General features: G+C 36.5%; 1 protein-coding gene across 4 annotated transcripts in view; it reads left to right on the top strand.

Moving 5' to 3' along the window:
• Positions 1–16,750, top strand: part of CRIM1 (cysteine rich transmembrane BMP regulator 1) — a 174,623-nt gene that overhangs the window by 94,530 nt on the left and 63,343 nt on the right. For all 4 annotated transcript variants that reach the window (XM_086878121.1, XM_086878123.1, XM_086878122.1 and 1 more), the window contains one exon: positions 10,878–10,999. In XM_086878121.1, coding sequence (XP_086734247.1) covers positions 10,878–10,999 — 122 coding nt within the window. The remainder of the gene's footprint in view (positions 1–10,877; positions 11,000–16,750) is intronic.

Here is a 16,750-nt window from a genome sequence, read left to right as displayed (position 1 = left end):
ACCATAATTCTGAATATGTTCTAGATTTTGAAAAGTTCAGAAATAATTGATATATGTTTTTCTATCAAAATATCCAGTACTTCATTTTGTTCCTGAGTTCTGGCTTTAAAAAAAGCAGTTTTAAGAATGATGTGGTGGGATGAGGAGAAGAAAAAGCAGTTTAAGTTGAGCATAACAGGAGCAGATAAATTTAATGTGCCAAAAAAGTGATTAAAAGCTTTTTACACATACAGTCTTGCAAGACTGGAGCCCAAAAGTCTTGGGCTTGATGGATGAGGAAATGAAGACGCTTTGAATTGGTGCATTTCACTATCACTTAGTTACAGATAGCTGATTGGCATTACAAATGCAAACCTCTCAGTTGGCTCGAGTACCATGAAGGAGTAGGATTATATTTGTATTGTTTAGGAGGAAACCTCTGAAAAAAAAACCTTAAATGAATTAGTCATAGAATTCCTTTTTCCTTGTTTGTCTTTGCCCTGTCATTTTTTCCTTATGTGTGGCTAAAATGTCTCAATCTGGGGCTGCTGTGAATGGCAATGGCACTGTTTGGTCTGCAGTATGGTCAAGAAGTGAAGTGTTCTTAGTCAGCAAATCCAAGTGTTAAGTCTCTGAATGATAAAATTCTGTTTTACATTTTTGTCATCTACCCAGCCCCACTGGAGGGTCAGGGGGGAAATTAATATGTGCATTAAAGATTTACTTAGAAAACAGCCCAGGTCTTTCCCCCACCCCAAATTTTTTAGTACTTTAATTTTTATACAGCTCATGAAAATGAGTAATACCTTGATGTAGTGGGAAATAGTTTTTTAGATAAGGTTTAATTTAAGTTATATCTGGATAGAAATGGAATATAACTTGGGAGAGAACTAGACTAGAATCTTCTATTGTATTACCTTGCAATTTATGACATAGTAGGAAGAAGAGTAAATCTACAAAAATGTACTTCACTTCATGAATCTTCTTAAGAGAATGTTCTTTTTTTATCTGTCTTGTATTAAAATATTTGTAATATCAGTGTGCAATATTTAGCAGTTCTAAAGGCATTAAGGCTAAGTAGCAATCTAGATTAGCAATCTAGCTCTAAAATTTGTATATATACCATTGCTGAATTGGTTTTAATTCCAAAGGAAGAAATTACCTATTTTATTACTTTTAATCTTTTGTTTCTAATAAAAACTGGTGTTGTCTTAGGCACAATATAGATGCCACTTACCTATGTGCAATTAGTGGTAGGGTAAGGGATGGTGATTTTAAACTGAAAGAGGGTAGATTCAAATTAGATATTAGGAAGAAACTTTTCACCATCAGGGTGGTGAAACACTGGAACAAGTTTCCCCAAGAGCAAGTAGATGCCCCATCCTTGGAAGTTTTCAAGGCCAGCTTGGATGGGGCTTTGATCACCCTGGTCTAGTGGAAGATGTCCCTACACATGGCAGCTGTTCTGTGATTCCATGCTCTTTTATCTTCCTAGATGACTTTTCCCAGTAAGCAATTGCTTTAAACTTTATCTGCTTTTATGGCACTTGGCCACGTTGTTATTGTATCATACATTGCTTCCACAACCTGTCACAGCATTAGACCTACCAGCGTTGTGTATTTCTCGTTACACCAGTGTCTAGGCAATCTAGTGCCAGCAACACAAAAATCAGCACTGTTCTTTCCTTCTCATTCTGTAGCAGCCACCAGAATCATAACTGGGAAGTCTACTGTTGTAAATTCCCTTTTAAGCTATTATCAAATATATTTGATTGTATTTGAGAGGACCCCTACACAGCTAGTTGGGTAAGTTTTTATTCTGACAGCATCTGTAGAGGTGGCCTATGAGTCCCTGATTAACTTTGCACTGTCCCATTTAGTAGGAAGGGTATTGTGCATCTGTTCTGTTCATTCTTCTTAGATTTTTTGACTGTTTCAGATCTTCTCTATGTCATTCCTTGTGATTCTCTCATTTTTCTAGATTTCCTTAGGTCTTCCTATCTTTGGAAGACCTTCTTTTTATGATAATGTTTTGATGTTCCATACAGCATCCACCATTTGAATTCCTTCAACCTGCTTTAGAGGCCTGTCATGATTTTCCAGCAAGTGTAACTTTTTCCTCATTTTCCACTGTACCATCACCTCCCTTAAGCAGCATTTCCTGATGCAGAGGTCTCCCTTGTATTAGTTCTAGAATTTTAGATCCTTCTCCTCCACACATCTCATCCTCAAGAATTGTTATCCAAGAGACTGTGGTTGTGGATCCCAGTTTTTCTTAAAGGAAGGTTCAGCTGAACTGGTATGACCAATCATGGATCCAATAACTTTATCTTCCTGAGACTTCTCTTCAGGGATTAGGTAGCTGGATCAAAGGTCTGTGTTAAGGACTCTGCAGAAGCTCTTTTATGTCTTTGGTTCCATCATCAGCTTCTTAGAAAGTGGTTTCTAATCCTGGCCAACTTGCTCAGGTTGTTTCTCCCACACTTTAGCTCTAGCAGACCATTTTGCCATCTCAAGTGCATCAGTACCATGGTGGTATAACGCTTGGTGTTGAATTGGAGACTCTGTTCCTTATCAAAAAGGCAGGTTTATATTGAAGGAAAACATTGATGACAGCTGAACCCATCCCTTGTTCTATTCAGGCTTGTAGTAGGCTTTTGTTTAAGGGTTGATGAATAGAACACAGCAATTTTTTGGAGGTTTTGTAATATCTGGAAATAGGTGTTTAGGCATTTTCATTTTAGTCTTTAAAATCCTCACAAGTTAGAAATGGTGAGTATTTTTCCCAGAACTGCTCAGATATTCAGGCCTGCTTTCAGACTGCACTGTACAGAGTATCCCCAAAAGAGGATAATGGCATGGTGTGTAACCTTTCTAGGTGACCCATGTTTCATGTCTGTCTTCTCCTGATGCCTTCCAGGAGAGGTAATGAATTGCTGACCTCAGAGTTCAGGCATTCCCCTGCTTCCCTACTACAGCTGCCTCAGGAATTCCCATGCGTTCTCAGTGTGATGGTAGTTATTGCTGCCTTGGCGTTGAGCCTTACCATGTGGGTTGTTTTGGCCAGCAACCATATTTTCCTGAAGTACACAAATGAGGAGAAGATGATATGTTGGTTGGTTGGTTTCTTTAAAGCCACCTCAGTAAAACTTGAACAGAAGCTCAAGGACTTGAACAGATAACACAAGACATTTCTGGAGCCTGATGGCTGACTCCTGAGTGTCAGAGACCTCAGACAAGGAGAGGACACATGAGAACGTTTGCAGAAGAAATAGTATGTAAATCTTTTGCAGAAGAAGGGTTAAGACATTGTAAATACAGAGGTCCCTTGTATAGGATCTGGTTTTGTGCCTGTATGATCTGTTAAAAATATACATCCATGGGCTTCCACCAACTTCTAGGAAATACTGAATTGGAAAAGCTGAAGGACCATTCCACTGAAAGGAAGAAGCACGTTTCCCAGGAACAAAGCAAAAATCCCCATTTGCACTAGGGGAGGAAGTATCAGTGATAGCTATGCAAGCAGTTTACTTTTTATGGAAAAGTGTCTGTAGTAATCTAATCTGACCATGTGCTGAGTTAAGGGTGTATTTACTCCTTCTCTGTGAAACTTGGAAAGAAATTTTAAGCCAGATAAATTGAAGTGACTCCTAATTGTATCTACTTTTAGGTGGTGTTTTATGCTTGAAATTAGAATGAGGTTGTAGTGTCTACAGAATTTGGGTTTGCTTCCATTCTTTATAAGCAAGCTGGTGTTTGAAGTCTCAGTTTGTAATAAGCTGGTAGATACATTTTTCTGTTTCAATTTTTTGTTTTCATTTGTCAATCTAACAAAATTAGTGTGTACCTTGATCACAGTGAGTATTGTTTTTCCTCTTTCTCCTGAGACTTCCCACTGTGTTTTGTTTCATTTATTCTACTTAATCAGTTATTAGCTTGTTTGGAAATTGAATAAGTGATTTGGTTGAGAATAATTTCTGACTTGAACAGGCAAATTTCTTTTTGTATCACAGAGATCAATAATGTCTGACTGCTGTCTTCAGACTCAGAAGTGCACAGATGTTTAGGGAGACCTGTGTACATAATAAAGCAATAGAATTATAATTTAGATGCTTGCATTCTTAAAGGGAAGTAGATAAGAGAATTCCCTAGCAGTTTCCAATGGTACTTGGGGCAGATAATAATACCAACACTACACAGGTTATATGAAGAGTGTGAAGTTGTATTTCCTCTAGAAAATAGCAGGAAACTTCATCTCAGAATTCAGCACACAAACTGATTCTTTCTTCCTTCTCAAATTATTGAATAATTAAAAAGTGGAACTGAAAGTCATGGACCATTTTAAAATGAAAAGTAGTTTCTCAACTGCTGTTCTTTGAAATGTCATTGGTGAATTTCATTCTACAAAAGTGTTTCAGTTCTTGCATGCATGGTTCCTGCTACACAGAAAGGGTCTCATTAATTGAGTGGAGTTGCTTGGTCTCAAAGCCACTTAGATTTTGGAGCAAATTTTGGTCTTCATTTTTATTCAAGGTCAGGTTGAATGGAGCTCTGAGCAACGTGATGTAGTAGGAAATGTCCCTGATCACTGCCAGTGGTGGGAGTGGACTAGATGACCTTTAAAGGTTCCTTTCCAGCCCAATCTGGCTTTTTTTTTTGCCTTTCCTAAACTTGTACAGAATTGCCTTCAGGGATTTGAGAAAGATGTTTAGTAACATGAATGGCATGGAAAAACTAAACATGAAATAATTATTAGGGTTTGAGGGTTTTTCCTGGCAAAGAGGAGAGATTAAACAGTCAAATAAATTAAACAATAATGAATTTTGGGGAGGTTTGTGGGGGTTTTTGCTTTTTTTTTTTTGTTGGTTTTCAGGGATTTTTTTGTTTGTTTATGGCAAAGCCATCTCTGATGGCTTAGTTGTAGGGAGATATGTCATTCAGGAGTAAGAAAGTTTGGAGTTACAGGAATATGGAAGTTTATTGATTACCTATGAAACTACTATCTATAACTGATTTTTTGACGGGAGGTCCTCAGGAATTGTGTTTTATTTGTGAGAGGATCAGATATTTTTAATTTTTCATTAAACGGTGGTTGAATAAGTAAAGAAATAGCATTTCATAATATTAATTATTAATCATAATTAATTTTCTTGAAAACTGACATTTGTATAACATCCTAACTAGTACCTTATTTTTAGATTTTAAATGGTTTTTATGTTATGAAGGGTGAAGCTGATAAGCCTAAAAAAAGAGTAAAAAAAGTGGTAAAAACCACAGAGACCATTAACAGAAAAAAGCACCTGCTGGTATGGCAAAATGTGAGAAAAATACAGGGTTGAACTAATTTATGTTGTATTTTATTTCCTATACTGATGAATTCAAAAGGGCCTATATGTATATTTGTGTTCTTGAAAAAAACCAGCGCACTTAAAAAGTCAGCATCTGTTTGCTATTTCCTAATGCTAATAATATGCAAAAGATGCACAAGAAAAGTTCCCTTTCATGGTATCTTTAATTAAAAGCTAGATAGCTGCCTTTTGTACTACTTAAATGCCCCTTGTGTATAAAGATAATTATACTCGTGGAAAAATTCACTGTTGTGTTGGGTGTCTCTAACAATATCTGGATTTTAAAAAGGAATTCTTAGTTGGGAGCACACTAACTTCGATTTCTCAGTAAGTAAACCCCCTGAAAAGTTAAAGTAGGAGGAAATTGCATGAGTCTGTTTACATAGCAGTGATGTAAAACTTTCAAGCATTTGCAAACAGTCTCATAGTAAGTGTTATATGCATCTTTCCCAGTTTTTCTGTCATCTCTCTTTACAGGTTTATTTGATCTTTGAAATAAAATAGTGAAAGATTTCCATGAAAAAAATTTTTTTTCCTTACCACTTTTCTGAATACTATTTTTAAAACCAAAAAAGCATGAAATAGTGGTACTGAATTTGTGAGCAAAAACTCTTCAGTCTGTCTGACTGAAGATTTAGGAAAATTTTAGTTGAAATTCATGTATGGTGGTGTCCCAATGGCTTTGGCTTTGCCTGGCAGTGGAGACAGTGGCTTTGTCCTATCTGCTTAACTCACTTAACTTGTGGATTCAGGTAAGAATAACATGGAAATAATTCTTCAATAATTTTATGAGGTTGCTGTGTCAATATTTCATTTTGCTGTATCATCATCACTTATATCATGTGCTTGATGGTAGTTGGAGTCTTGCAGTTATGCTTTTCTTTGCCACTGTCAAGCTTTGATAATGCTCTTCTGAAAATTCCTGATTTCACAGTATCCTTAAGTGCTTATATTATTTACACATCTGTGGAAGTTTTATCTACTACACTGACTAATATAAGTGTTAATAATGTTAATGCAAATGGTACTAGATTGCTGCAAGGTGGGGGGGGTGGGGGGGAAAGAAAAGGGTTGTGATAAAATCTCCACAGGAATGTGATGTATGTTTCAGGAATGCTTTTCTCTAGTCTCAGTGCTTTAGGCTTTAATTTTGTTTTGATCCTCAAAATAAATATCCCTCTTGTCAATACACCCCTGCCTCAACCCTCCATTCACTGATCCTAAATCTTTTTTTCCAGGGTGCCTGTTCTTATTTTCATAGCCATTATGCCTTGTGCCTGGAGAACTCTTTTGATCCTACCATCAAAACAGCTTTTCTGAGGCTAAGCAAGCCCTTCTCTCTTTAAATCTGTTTAATAACAGAAGTAAATGAACCAAGATAATTGGATTTGAAGTAAAAGTTGTCATTTACAAGTATTCAATTTGATTATTTTTATCTTCTTCCTTTCCCTTTTTGCTCTTTTGGGGACACAAAGAAAAAAGCTAAGGGACTTTATTTAAAAACCCCCAAACAACAAAAATCAAACCGAAACAACCCCACCACCAACACACCTCAAATATAAACTAAATTGCTAATGAACTTACTTATCTTCTGAAGAACTTAAAAACTGATTTTAAAAATCAGGCCATTTATATTACTGAGGGAGTCACCTTCCTCAGTCTATAAAGCATTGGCTAATGGACATCATCTAGTTTCTGCTTGGTAATATACTGAAGTTAGCCTTGCTCAGTTGTTGAAATTTATAGGATTACTGTTGGTGGGTGAGTTTTTATTGGGGTAGTGTTTTTTTTGGTGTTGGGTTGGGGTTTTTTGTTTTATTTGGTTTGGTTTTTCAGCCTGAAGAACTGGAAATAATTCCTTTTATCAGTGAGGTTGATTCTGTATTTGCAAAATTGTAGCGCAGCAAACCTCTTCCTTGGGATTCCTGGTTCCTTCCAAGCCATGCCACCACCTTTTCAGTTGCCCTAAAGTCTCTTGCATTACTGTTTGATTCTTCTTTATGTCTTTCTGGGCCCTCTTGTAACATTTTACTCTGGTACAGGATTGTTCTTCCTTGTTAAAAGGACATGTTCTTGGCTTGACTTGAGTGCTGTTATGGTAATAACATGCCAAGAGCCTTGTTTCCTTGCAGCCTCTGCTAATAAGGTGTGTCAGGGGCAGATACTGGGTGCCAGCTTCCCAGTACCTCAAGTCCTGCCCTCCCTTTAATGCTAGAGCTTTTGGATGCCACAGTGCCATTTGATGTTGCGGTGGTGTCACTGCGGGCCAGGAGCAGGGAGGAGGTGCCCTACAGAGCAGTCTTCTCTCGGGACAGCTTTCCTTGTAGCTGTTTTCCTCAGGCAAGCCACAGTTACGGGGGAGCAGCTCCAGACCAGCATGGTGCCTTACTGAACAGCAGTCTGAACAGCTGAATTTTAGAGAAATTAGCCTGGGAGGGACCATGGCCACTGTCAACAGGCTTAGCTCAAACTGACCTGCTGAACTCCCTCAGACCTAATGTTCCATTAGCAAGGGTAAGATATGCACAGGCGGATAGCTGCCTGTGGCAGAGCACAGACCTGGGCTGCAACTTCTCATCCATCTCTCTGCTCCAAAAAGCACTTCAGAAAAATCTAGTTTTATAAAGCTCATCTTGCCCTCTTGCTGAGAACGGGATCACTTATTCCGAATTTCCAGATGTTGTTTTGGCAGCGTGACAGCCATCTCAGCTACCAGAATTCCTTGGGTTTCTTTCTGAAAGACTTCTGTCTCCAAAACAATGTTTTCCATGCTAATAGCCTGGACAATGGTCAAAGGTTTTCCTAGCAGAGCTGGCTGAAAAGAATGTAGACTATTTAAAAGTTCATCTGAGATCATTTTCTACTTTGACATTCTCTTATGCATGGATTATGTTTTAACCAAATGGGAAGTCAATTTATAAAATTTTGGAGTGTTGAGGTTTTGTTTGCTTACACTGTGAGTATGCAAAACTTTAATTACTCTGAATAGAAGGGAGCCTTTTCTGCAGAAAAGAATGTTGGCTGCCACCAATCTTTTAAATATCTCTTTCATCCCTTTTTATGGAAGATTGTCTTATCTTAAGTTATTTAAAGTGGTGATTCATAATTTCTTGTGGTTTAGTTTTGTGTTTTGGGTTGGGTTTTTTTCCTTTGTTTTTTTTAAGCTGCTGACTGGGAAAAAGATGAGAGAGGGAAAGTACAAGTTATTAATCTGATCATTTAATATTGCAGTTCTATGTGCTACAAGGAATGTGAGAAAAAAAGAAGATACTTCTGAGAAAACTTACTGTGAAGGCAGTAGAACTAAGAGTGGTAATTTTATGAAACTTGGAAAATCAAGGTCCACAACTATTTTCTACTGTGTGCCATTTTCTCTGAATTTTCAGGAAATTTGATCTACCTATTTTCCCAGGGTAATCAGGATGTTGAATATAGGGTTACTGAAGTGAAACTTCAATTTTTATTTAGGCTTTTGATACCACTTTGAGATTGTCTGCACTTTTTCTCTGTCATATATGCTTTAAAAGATACTTTTTCTTTTTCATTAGTAATATGAAGGTAGTTATTTTTGGGTTTCATTCTTCTCAGAAAGGAAAAGCACCTTTCAAAACAGTCTGCTACATGGGTTAAGGTATAAATTCCATGAACTTTACAGTGCTAATTTTAGTTTTTCACTGATTACTCGAGGTCATCTATTTTCTTCGTCCCCCCACAATCATCTTCCTATTCGGAGAGCAAAAGTGAGAGATATTAGTAATTCTGTAAAATTATTACAGAGTCATCTTAAAGGAAGACTGCCATCACAAATCCTTTGGATTTTTTGACATATAGTAAAAGCCAGAATGCTTCTTTTTTTTCTTCCTTCTACATCTCTGATGGCAAACAACACACGGTAAAAAAATAATTTGGCTCCCTCTGTCTGTATTTACAAATAAGTTGAGAGGAAAATGTCACAAGCAAAGGTGTGATAAATAAAATTTTGATTTTTGTACTCTTACTTTCTTGTTTAGTCCATTATCCTTTACTGTTATGGGAAGCATAGTATTATTAAAAACAAACAAACAAAAAACCACAGCCAAACAAAAAAAATCTCAACAAAACCTACAAAGAAAAACCCATCAAACTTTCAAATGCCTCCTTTAAAGCTGTTGCTATACAGTAGCATATATGTGCACATAAAGTTAAATTGCTTCACTTTATCTTGATCTGTTTAACATTATTTGTGACTTATCTCTTTACAGTAACATGCTTCTGTAATGCTGTATTTTAAGAATCCTTCTCAAATAGTTTGAGGTTCTGTGAGATTCCTTGACTTTACTTGCAAATTTGTTGCAAGCTTCCTTTTGAGTAATACCTTACACTGGAGAATATAACAATTTTATCTAACCCTGATGAGGTTAAAGGGAGAGATACTAAAAACCTGTCTGTGAGAGGTAGTTTTTCCTCATTCATTGGATCTGAGTGGAAATGGCTATTGGGCAATTTAGGAGACACGTATGGCAGAGGAGAACCAAGGAGAACTTCTTGTTTTTTGAGCATAAAGAATAAACAAATGCATTAGGTAGCAAATAGAGCTGATGCTGCTTCTTACTAACGAGTTGTTTAGTGTGGGGATTATCTTGGGATACTTAAAATATTTGGGATAGTTATTATAGAAGTTGCGTTCTTTTTTTAACTCATAATTACAGGATCTTCTATTATAGAATCATTGCTGCTTATCCCTATAATGTGCCCATTGTTCAGGGCAAGAACTCTGTTAAATGTAAACTTATCAAATGTCTTAAGTGTTTGACTTTTAAACTGTTATGTTAATCATAAAGCAAAGAATCTGGAAGCAAACATGACTATTGTTTATCCACATTTTATATCTCCTAGTTTGTTAGGCTGTTTTCTTAAATAAGCAAATAAATACTACTTACACAGAGAAAGAATGATCCAAAACTAACCACAGTATTTAATTTACCTAGCTTCCCACATTATTTGGAGTCATGTGTAATTGGTTTCCCCCTCTGCAAGCTACAGCACCACCAACACCAAAAGAGAACTTCCAATTATTTTCGTTCAGCTTAGATTTAATTACTCCAATCTTCCTTTCTTTTTAATTTTTCCCAAGATTACACTGGATATAATGTGGTTTCCTAAGGAGAGAACATCCTTCTGATGAGTGAATGCAATTTTTGTTATTAGTGTTTCATCAATTTTGACTATTCAAGACAGAATTGGAGGAGAAGCCTTATACTGCAAGTCTGGAGGACACAGTTATTAAAGTAAAAATATGAATATTTTTACACAGAGGAGAAGAGCACATTGGTGCTGCACACTACCACTTTTTTTGTTTGCTTGACAGCCAGTAGAGTTTGGATGATTAAAAAGAACTCTTCCAGTTGACAAAATATCTTGGTTGTTGAGTTAATAAAAGATGATTCTAAGACATGAATATGCTAAAGCTGTAACTTGTGCTCTGACTTCCCGTTTTTCTCTGCTGCTTCTTTCACCTTGTATGTGGCTTCCTTGACTTATGGGGTTTTCCCTGCTGTTCTTTGGTTTCAGATGCGAGTGTCTCACTGGGCTATGTGGTTTCCCCATGTGCGAGGCAGGCTCCGTTCCCCAGATAGTCTCGCGAGGAGATGGAACGCCTGGCAAGTGCTGTGATGTCTTTGAATGTGTCAATGGTACGTGAAACTTCCTCTTGCACCTAAAGAGGAGGGTTTTGTGTCGCACTGGGAGATGTATTTGCTTATTTTTATTACGTTGTCAAGATCTAAGAGAATTAGTTTTCCTGAATTTCATTTGGTAAGGAGGAACTGGATGTTTAGGTGAAGATACTGACGTGGGAAACCATCATTTTGAAGTTGTCATGCTGCTTTAGTTTCTGAAGCACTTTTCTCTGTGACTTAGGGAATTACAGTTTTAGCAAGACTCCCTCACTGCATGCCTTTCACATAGTCTTTTGCCAGTAGCAAACACTAGAGGCCTTCTAGAAGTGAAATTTTTGTTAACCATCACAGCTGCTTGTGGCAGCTCTGTAAGTGAAAGCATGCTGTTTAAACCATGGGGTTTGCTTTAAAAATCGGTTGCCAATTAATTTTTAACACAGGTGTACAACCTTTAGAAATTATAAGACAGTGTAGGAATATATTTATTATCACTCTTTGCTTCTCAATCTAAATGTTTAGAAAATACTTAAAAAACTTTAATTTGTCATGCAAGTGACTCTTACCTGAGGACTATTCTATATATGGAGCTGTATATACATATACATACATATATGTGTACACACACACACACACACACATATATATATATATATATATACACTGTGTGCATGGTGAATTGTGAAGGAACAATATTTGACTCGTGGTAAGGGGGAAAATACCCTTGAAGTATTGCGTAATAATTTCTGACCATTAAAAATTACAAGCTGTTGCAGTATTTATTAATTAATATTTATCCAGCGATATTTGATCTTGTTTAATGGTATGTGTATCAAATGTTTGAAGCAGCCTTTATTTTACAATTGTCATTGCAAATGGAGAGAGAGATATTTCTCCAGGAGAAATGTGTTATTTACACATAGCAATAGTTTAAATGCACAAATGCTGATTGAAAGATAATAGTACTATACTTAATGGGATATTATATATAAAAATTAAGTTTTCCCATATGAATAAAAGAATTTATATCAGGAAGAGTCACAGATTCCTTAGCTTTTAGGGTAATTCTTTCACTATTTGAGTGAGATTTTATAAATGCAACGTACCTACTTTATGTTTATGTACACTAATGGAATACTCATCTTTCTTTGTTTCATATTTTTTTCATTCTGTTAATGTATGAATATTTCTGAGTCTGATTTACATGTGTGAAACACCTCCATGCAGTGTTTAATTCAGGATTTACTTTAGTAGTTTGAGCAAGAAATACAGTGCCAATTTCTGATTCGATGTCTCAAAGGCACAAACCACCATGCTAATTGCTTCTCTTCAGCCTGCACGTAATTTGTGGGTACTGCTGACAAAACTTGCAGGATATGTGTTGTGAGATGGAGCTGTTTAAATGGCCCGCTTTTTTTGTGGCATTTTCATGTCCTATTTCCAAGCAGAAGTCAGATTCATTTTCCATTGGTAACAGTGCATTTGGACTGTCTTTAGCACTGTTGTGCTGGGCATCGCTGCCTTACTGTGCTCACTTCAGAGATCCAGGTTGCTTTTGGAGCAAGATTCCTTTTTGCTTCTCAGGCTTTCTATACTTTAGTAGCCCATGAATAAGTTGGAGTAAATTGGAAGAAAAAACAGGAGTTTTTGAGGGGAAGGTGGTGCCACCGAGAGAAGCAGAAAAGGTAGATTGGAGAAAAATTAAAGTTTTCAGGTTTGTATTATAAATGTCCTTAAAAATCAGTTTAAATATATTCCAGGCCAGTATCAAAATTATCATTAATAAGTTCCTCTTTAAAAAAATAAAATAATCCAGAGAAAACTGGTCAGAAAAATTAAATACTTTTTTTAGAAAATCACATTTGTCATTATGTTACTTAATGCTACAGTCAAATTTTAAAAACTAATGCTGTATGATGTGATTTTAAAGTACTTCAAGCAAACTTCCAGGTGCAGTTTTTAATGATGCTCCATTTTGGAAAGAGGAAATAGTTATAAACCTGAAGTTGATAAATATTTTTATTAAAAATATGTGAGCAATTGTGAAACTACTCATGAGTGTGTGACATTTGTATTGTGTGGCATATCATTGGTAGAGAAGACAGAATAGTCATAGAACATCATCACATCATCTTCATTGCTTTATAATTCAGGTTTCTTCAAAAGCATTTTAGCATGTTTAGGTGGTTTTTATTTCAGGGACAACTACTGCAAATAAGCCCTCTAAAAACTCTAAATTCCTGGAAAACTGACAAGAACTTCTAGGTAAATGTTTAATGCAATGACAAACAGGTACCTGTGTGTGCATGTATAAAATAAATCCCTACCATTACTTTTGTCAGTTTAAAACAAAGAGGAGGGGGGGAATGTTTTAGTGAAACTGATTGTTGAATTCAATATCCAGTTCTGTTTTTTTACAGTACTTTGAGATACTAACAAGTGCAGAGGAGATACAATCGATATCAGTAACAGATGGAGAAAGTATCTTACACTGATAGTCTTAGATCAATTTCTTTGCTTCATTAAAAAAATGCCTTCAAAGTAAGGAGAGTCAAATCTGTAAGATCTAGGACAAGCTGTTCTCAGCAGTGAGGGTGGCTAGCTGTTGGCACAAACTGCTGGGAGGATGCTGAATTCCTTATCTTCATCCTTTCCAATTAGGATTAGATGCCTTTTTAAAGCATGTGTTTTAATTAAATGCAATTCAGTGCATTTATAGATGGTAAGTGGGGAAGTTGTATAATCAGAATTACCAACAAGTTTCATTAGTTACTTCTATGTTTGAAAACTCTGAGAACAAGCAAGAGGATGGAATAAAAAAGAAAGATGTATTCTCACATTAGTACAGCTTCCCTGCTAGTGTAACATCTATTGAATTAAATAATCAAATAATTGAAAGAATTAAATAATTCCTTTGGCAGTGGGGGGGAGGGGGGAGGCAGTTAGGAAGAATATTGATCATTATTACCTGAAAATAATGGTATCCATTACAAATTAGTGTACGTAGACTGCAAAAAAACCTAATTTGCGTATTTAGGTAAACCTAAAGATGGCCAGAGTGTTAAAGCAGGCCAAACTTCTGCCATATTTATTGCAATTTTGTGCTAATGTGATAGATGCAGAATTATATGTTCACAGTATGGGTAGGTTGGCTTTACTGTGTAGGGAAGAGCTCTGCTGTAGTTGTAGAATAACAGTGGCCAGTGTTGAGGTGATAATTAATAATGGCTGCAAAATATGTATCATGGAGAGACACTGCAGTATGTTCTCCTTGTTGTTTGTCAACAGTTTGGGGAGAGATCAGTTATTGTTTTGCACGTGTTTTCCCTGGATTTAATATAAAACTGATGTAAAATCTACAATATATATGCGGATTTTGTGTGGTTATCTCTATTACTGATACACACTGTCTCAAACTAGCTTTTGGTTGGTAAGAAAAGCACATTAGTCTGTGGCAAAAGCAACTTCTGCAGTAATTAATTCTTTTGCAGGTTGTAATGGCGGTGTTGTTATTTGGTTATAAATACAGCATTAAGTCAATACATTAGCCTTTATTTTCCTGCTTCAGATTTATATTGGGTGTGTCCTTATGCTTCATATCATATGCAATCTGCTGCTTCTCATAGTTTATTCTATAATTATATAGACATTTTAAATCACCAGAATAACATTTATTCATGCTTGGAAAATGATCCTGGTATTTTCATTTAATTGGAGCTTGTTGTTAAGTAGCTACTGTCTGTAACTGTCCAATCTTTGCATAGGTCAAACTTTTTTAGGGTTTTTTTATTAAAAAAAAAATAAATTAGAAGGTCCTGAGAAGAACTTTCTTATTGGTGAGAAGAAAAAAACCTACATTGCAGATAGATTACAATAGTTCTTTGTGATATTTTAAGCAATAGTTTTGTGTGATATTTTAAACATCACGAATGTATACAGATATCAGAGTATTTCGCATAAAACTGTTACACTGACTAGAGACATAAAGTTGTGCTTTTTAAAGCACTGCTGTATTTGAAAGATTTCACTATAACTGTTAATGCTTACTGTCATTAGAATGTGATTCTTGTTCCAGAGGTCAGTCAATTGAAAAGGTCAATTTTAAGGCATGCCTTGATTCCTTCATTTTGAAGGGAAGCATCTTTGTAATTAGAATCATTCTGTGTTGTTAAATGGTGGTGGGAATCAATCCAAAGTTCCCTTTTGACATGATCACGTTCCTTGTCATGATTTATCTAAGGTGAGTATTTGAGCCATCCCTGAGCATACCCTGCCTGGTCCTTGGATGTCAGAACGAGAGCTGAGATAACAATGATGGCTGCAACATTGTTAATTCTTTCTGCTCCTTTTTTCTTGTCAGGAGAAAAGTCTTTACTGTTTAATTTGTAACTTCAACGTTGCAACTCTATGGAACTGATGGCAAACAATGATTTAAAATGCAATAGTGATATGGCTTTGTCAGTCATTTGTGCTTAGGTCGCTGGCTGGCTGTTTCTCCTAATCTTATATTCTTGATTATCATGAGAGCAAGCCCTAGTTTGTGCATGTAGCACAATTTTAGCCTGAAGGAGACACAAGTGTGAATTGCTAAATTTATATCTCTGGCTGCCATAAAATAGTATCACTAGAGGTATAACTGATGCAACTAAGTACATCACTGCTTTTTGCATGTGGCAATCAGAGATTTGCACAGTGGTGTTCAGTAGTAAAGTTTTCAGGGAAGAGCTACATCCAGAGTCAGATGTACTCATTTCTGAGAAGTATGAAGTAAATATAAAGGAAATAGGACAACATGGGAAATCTATAGCAAATAATTTCATCTTACTGTGTGAAACGGAACAAAGATTTTGTCTATTGTGTGGTTCTGCTGTTTCAGGGAAAGTGAGAGTCAGTGTTGCTTTGTTTAAAGGCAGACTCTGCCAACTGCTGTGAAGTTTCCCCACTTGCACTTACCTGAAAAATGCTTTTCATCTAGAGAATACTAGATACTATGTGATACTTATCTGGGGAAAATTGAGTGAGACATTCCCAAGATATGCAGTCTTCCAAAAAATCCTGCATTTTACAGAATTCTTCAGAAGGTGTCTTCTGATCCATACAAAATATATTATTCACCAGGACTTTTGTCTGCTAATCCTGGTGTGCTGCTTTTACTCATGGGAGAGCCTGTAAGGAAAGAAAATTGATTCGGCATTAAATTACAAGCATCAACAAGTGAGTCTAAAGAGATTAAAAGCTGCATGTGCAGCAAGAGCTCAAGTGCCTGGAAACAAGAGAGAGTATCCAAAGTTGCCTATTCTCTAATTAGGTATTGATGCATGGATCTCTTGAATGTAAGTTGCACTTAAAGCACGTACCGACTTCGAACTGTGCCTTAGAAATTGGAGAGAGCAATTACCAGGCATCCTGCAGCTGCTGCCTTCTCTCCATCAGGGCTTTCACTTCTCAGTAAGTTTCCTTGAAAACAACTACTACTTCAAAAAATACTGTCAGTTGGTTTGTGAAATATGATACGAGTGTGGGTGGGCCTCATCAATATGTCAGCTTGGTTCAAGGTAAAGGGCACCAGGCTGCTTTCTGCCATGGCTGCGTGTGAGTTGTGATTTTAGAGTCCAGATCTGCCAAGGATGGCTGTGGAGCCCAAATCCGTTTTCCCTGGGAGCTGAGGTATGGACTTCCATTGCCCTCTCCATTGAAAGTGGTGCTACCTGATAGAGGCATGAAAATAACTGGCATTGATCCTGGGAAGATCAAATCACACCTTCCCCT

This window comes from Cyanistes caeruleus, chromosome 2 (assembly GCF_971803275.1).
Source record: "Cyanistes caeruleus chromosome 2, bCyaCae1.hap1.1, whole genome shotgun sequence".
In the NCBI taxonomy this organism is placed as follows: domain Eukaryota; kingdom Metazoa; phylum Chordata; class Aves; order Passeriformes; family Paridae; genus Cyanistes; species Cyanistes caeruleus.
Note: the sequence above shows the minus strand (reverse complement) of the source record. Positions and strands in the feature narration are given on the sequence as shown.